At 45.2% G+C, this 5392-nt stretch overlaps 1 protein-coding gene across 1 annotated transcript; it reads left to right on the top strand.

Moving 5' to 3' along the window:
• The first annotated feature begins 3559 nt into the window (after window positions 1–3559).
• LOC109757455 (F-box only protein 7-like) lies at window positions 3560–5392 on the top strand. Its single transcript, XM_045230038.2, has 2 exons — window positions 3560–3912; window positions 4233–5392. Exons 1-2 carry the CDS (start codon window positions 3564–3566, stop codon window positions 5303–5305), a joined length of 1422 nt encoding a protein of 473 aa, XP_045085973.1. The 5' UTR covers window positions 3560–3563; the 3' UTR covers window positions 5306–5392.

The following is a 5392-nucleotide window of genomic DNA, read 5'->3' as shown; positions in this document are numbered from 1 at the left end:
TTCGGACGAACCAGCTCCCCGTTGCGGTAGGCGGCTGCCCTAGCTCCTCCCCCGGCCGATTAATCCCCTCTGGTCGCACGCTGCCGGTTAGTGCTCTTTCTGTTGCCCTTTGCTTGCCGGGGAAGAACTTGGAGCGTGACTCGGAACTCCTGCAGGAACGAGCTCGCCCAGAATTCAGCACAAGTCGGAATCTTTGTCGAGTGCCAGACCTTGTTGTAGCACTAGAAGCGCCCTGGGAATCGAATTCAGTCGATATCCGTATTGTTCTTGGGCTCGGATTTGCTTCTCCTACTGGAATTTGAATCGGCTGGTGATCTATCTGTATAAGTATAGCCAGGAGCCAGCCTTTCCTCTGCAGAAATTTGCGTTCAACTTACTGAATTTTTTATCAGTTTGGCCCAAGCTGAAGATATTTGCAGAGAGACTCTGTGAAATTTGTCAGTTTGGCCGAAGCTGAAGATATCTGCAGAGAGACCCTGTGTAACATCCCAAAATTCTAAATTTGAAATGTTATAATAAACAGATAGATTGGATTGATTGTTTGATTGATTGACTGAAAGTGAGTGGAATTCAAAATCTTTTGAAAGTTAAATGAGAGGGAATAAAAGGACTTTCCCAAACTTTCATTTTGCTTTTTGTGATCTCCATGAATTCAAATTCTTTTCATTACAAAACCCTGGAGAGAAGATGACATGACTTCTTCCATTTATTTAAATGAAAAGGGGTGTTGAAAATATTTGAATTTCATTTGAGAATATTTCCAATTTTGAAACTTTATACAACTCAATGATTTTCACGAGCGAAGATAAAATGACTTCTTCAAAACATATGAAATAGGAGTTGGGAGTTTCAAAGGATTAAATTCAAAATCCCATTGAAATTATTTTCCAATATTGGACTTATTTGAGTTTTATTCAAATTAATTTTCTCCAAAATAAAAATATACAGAAAATAGGGTAACATGATTCCCTACATCATAAAATTGGAGAAAAATAAATTGGAAATCATTTTGGTATTTTTAAAAATGATTTTTATTGGATTTTATTAAGGCAGTAGCACTCTTGGCTTTATGTAAATTTGTGAGGATTTTATTTGACTTCACAAAAATGTCCATGTTGCTGGGAATCTTTTTCTGAAAATTTTGATATATTATATGCCTATATAAATTTTTTATTTTCTTTTGTTTTATTATTTCTTTCTCTGTTTAAAAAAAAAGACTTTGGACCGACCGGACCGGGCCGGCCCAGTCGCCAGGCCGCGGCCCAGCCGGCCCGTCACCGCGCCCCGCTCGTCCCCGAGCTCGGGACGGAGTCCCGAGCCGCCACGGCGTCGCCGCCGGCCTCCTCTGCCCCCTTCCCCACGCCACCGCCTTCCCCCTCCTCCTATAAATCCCGCAGCCCCGGGCCCTCTCTCTCTCCTCTCTCCTCGCCGCGCCGCCATAGATCGACGCCGCCGCCGCCGCCGCCTTCTGTCGCCGCCGCCGCTGCCTCCCCTCGCCGCGCCGCCCGCGCTGCTGCCTCCACTGCCCCGCGCCGCCCTCGCCCCTCGTCGCGACGCCAAGCCGCCGCGCCGGAGCTCGCCGTCGCCACTGCCCCGCCTCGCCGGAGTTTCCCCACCGGCGCCGGACCGCCGCGAACCGGTATAACCGCCGCCCGGTTTTCTCGTTTTTTCTTTTGTTCGGTTTTTCTAAAAAAAAAACTAGACTAGATCTGTTTTTTTAGGGTTTTATTAAACAACGAATGTCCACTGTTTAGGTCTTATAAACGAGCGTTCATTAATTAGTCTTTTCGTTTTCTGTTTATTTACGCCAGGGACTTAGTTGTAGTTATTTTATTTACAGATTAGTCCCTGATTTTCAAACGATCACTACTTTTTACTCGTTTGTCCAAATCCAACGAAACCAACGCCCACGTCTTCGTTATGATCCCCTCTATCCAGTAATCCAACTCAAACATGTTTTTGAAAGTTTTAAAATTTGATTTAGAACAGATTTGTATTCAAACTTCTTTTGTTCATAACTTAAGTTCCGTAACTCCATTTGAGTTGATTCTTTTTGCAAATCGAAGCTCTTGACCTAAACTTTCTGATAAGGCCAAATTCACATAATTTTGGTACTTTTAGAAATTGTTTTATGTTGCAAGAGTTAATTGCTTGGTTTTGAAGTTTTCCGAATTGTTTCCCTCGTTCTTTCTGATCTTTTGAGTGATTGCTTATGTGTGGTTACTATTGCTTGCTTACGATAGATTGACCGGAGTGTGACGAGTAGATCTATCCAGAGTATTGAGTGCGAATCGTCTTCATCAACATTGCAGGCAAGTAACACTTTGATCATACCCCTTTCATACCCAGTTTTTATGCATTAGATTCAACCCTCAAACATTGCATGGTTAGGATCTAATTAAATTGTGGGTATTGGGAAGTAGTTGAGGTAGTACCTATTACCTGTTTTATTTATCAAACCCTTGGGAGTTACTTCTACGTTGCTATTATATTGCCATGCTATGCTCGTAGACGTGGATTGGGTTTGAGAGATTTCCATGACAGATGTGAGATTGTTAATTAATGGTTTACCTAAGGTGGCAACTAAAACTCACATCTGGGTGGATTGAGGTACCTGGGTATTCCAGGATTGCCTGTTTTTCTTTGGACCGCCACCCAGGTTCAAAGGGATCATAAGATTATTCATGCTAGAAACTTCCGTGTGCAGCCGCAAGCTATTATGGGCTCTAGCATAGTTGATTAAGTTGTGTGAACTCTTACAGTGGTAGACTAGCAGATGTAGGGGAAAGTAGGTGTAACTGTCTACCCATACGTAAGGTGCAAACACTTCTGAAAGACTGTGTCTCGGTCATCCGTTACTCAAACACCATGTAGTGCGAGTAATCCAACGGAGGAGATCGAGTCTTGTGGGGAAAAGTGCGCAAACCTCTGCAGAGTGTACAAACTAATCATGATTAGCCATGTCCCCGGTTATGGACATCTTGAGTATCTAGTTCTTGGATTATCCCGTTGATCTCATCATGTTACTTAATTTAAATTTGAATTGGGTTTAATCACGTTCTTAATTGGGATTGAGATGCTGTCAACCATCTCAATGTTTCACAACCACCATGATAGTTAAATAAAATTTATTCCTTTGAAGTAGGGAAAAATTGGCTTTTCGCAAAAACATTATAACCATAGAGCTTTTTCCACCAGCCATATATGCATGTAGTGATAGCCTTTGTTCATCATTTCTCTATGGTGTGAATTTGCCAGCATATTCCATGTGCTGACCCGTTTTCGGGCTGCAACGTTTCATGTTGCAGGATTCTTACGACGAGTAAGTGATACGTTAGGGTTACGATTTCTACACTCAACTTTGCCGTTGGTGTTGATGGGAATCCACAACCTTGTTACTTCCGCTTTTTGGATTGAGGTAATAGTATTTACGTTATTTTATACATGTGATTTACCTCTGTTATAAATCCTCGAGTACTGTGTGTGTCAGCATACCGATCCAGGGATGACACTTAAGCACAGAGACTTGATCCATTCGGGTCGGGTCGCTACACCCTGCTCCAATGGAGTCATGTAGCGTTGCCAGGATAATGAGCTTAGGGAAGCTTGCTATACACAGGACGTATTTGTGCAACCGAATCTTCAGAAATTTGCCAAAGCTGCTAGGCTTCACTCCCAGCTCACTGAAGAAGTTCTGCAAAGTTGAACATGTTGAGCTACAACTGACCAAGAAGGCTACACTGGGCACATTGCCGGAGCTGCCTCCGGACATCTTGATGGGTATCTTTGCCACCCTTGAGATCCCTGACCTCGTGCGTGCCGGCTCTGTCTGCTCCTCCTGGCGCTCCGCATACACAAGCCTACGGAACCTTGGGCAGTACAATCTCCAGCAGACCCCATGCCTCCTCTATAGTCCTGGCCATCTCAGGCCCGGCCCTAAAATCCAGGGCCTAGGCCCGATGGGCTTGCCCGTGGGCCGGGCTTGGGCCTGAGTTTTGAGCCCACCAGCAGGGCCTGGACGGGCTTGGGCTTGGCATATTGGCATTTTAAGAAAGAGGCCCGGCCCATGGCCCTAAGCCCTAAGGGCTTTTCAGGGCTTTTTACTGGATGGGCCGGGCTTGGGCTTAAAAAGTAGGCCCGATGGTAGGGCTTGGGAGGGCCTGGGCCTCAGTTTTTTGTCGTGGGCTTTTTTAGGCCCGGCCCAAGCCCAGCCCGGCCCGGCCCATGGCCAGATATACTCCTCTACACTTCCGAATCCATCGGTGAGAGTGTTGCGTGCCTCTACAGCCACGCAGAGAAGAGGTCGTACAAGTTAACTCTCCCGGAGCCGCCTATACGCACTAGGTGTTTGATCGGGTCCTCACATGGCTGGCTGGTAACTGTTGATGACAGATCTGAGATGCACCTCGTCAATCCCATCACATGTGAACAGATTGCTCTCCCATCAGTGATCACCATCGAGCAGGTGAACCCCATAGTTGATGAGTATGGTGCTCTCCACAAGTATGAATTCTCATGGCACACTGGAGCCTGTGGTGTTTATAGCTCGCCATCAATCTTCGCTCTTGACAAGCTGCGGCATGAACTCCACTATAAAGCGTTTGTTTTCCCTGATACATCCACTGGAAGCTACATTGTCGTGCTCATCCATAATCCAATGCGTCAGCTCTCTTTTGCAAGGGTTGGGGATGATAAGTGGACCTGGTTGCCACCTTATGATGACTATAAGGACTGTACTTACAAGGATGGCTTGTTGTATGCTGCATGCACTTACAAGGGAGAACTTCACACCTTTGATCTTAGTGGCCCTGTGGTCACAAGGAAGACGATTATAAGCATACCCAGGGAGTATGAATGTGAGTACATGTACGTTGTTCAAGCTCCATGGGGTGGTCTGCTACTTATATGGAGGATCTTTGAGGATCATAATGTAGAACCTGAACCTGGGGCATCTGTGTTTTGGAACACTACGGAATATAGAATATATGAATTTGACGCTGAAAGAAGTGAACTTAAGGAAATCAATTGCTTGCGTGACCATGTGTTGTTTCTTGGGCATAATCAATCACTTTGTCTTGGTGCTGAAGAATATCCATGTCTCAGGGCAAATCATGCCTACTTCACCGATGATAATTCTTTATGGATATGTGGATTGCCGAATGATCACCGTGATATGGGAGTTCTTAACTTGGATGATAACAGCAGGGAGGACCTTGTGTCTCCGCAGCTTTGGTCAAACTTTCCGGCTCCAATGTGGATTACACCTGATCTTCGAAAGATGAACTTGGCTTCAGAGGGAGATTGAAGGAAATTGATCGATTGATTCAATGAACCAACTAAGACGTGGCTTGCTGGCTTGCTGGGGTTGCGACGATGTCATCAACAAAGTACT

The sequence above is a fragment of the Aegilops tauschii genome, chromosome 6, assembly GCF_002575655.3.
Source record: "Aegilops tauschii subsp. strangulata cultivar AL8/78 chromosome 6, Aet v6.0, whole genome shotgun sequence".
NCBI lineage: Eukaryota > Viridiplantae > Streptophyta > Magnoliopsida > Poales > Poaceae > Aegilops > Aegilops tauschii.
The sequence above is the reverse complement of the archived record's forward strand: the minus strand, read 5'-3'. Positions and strand labels throughout refer to the sequence as shown.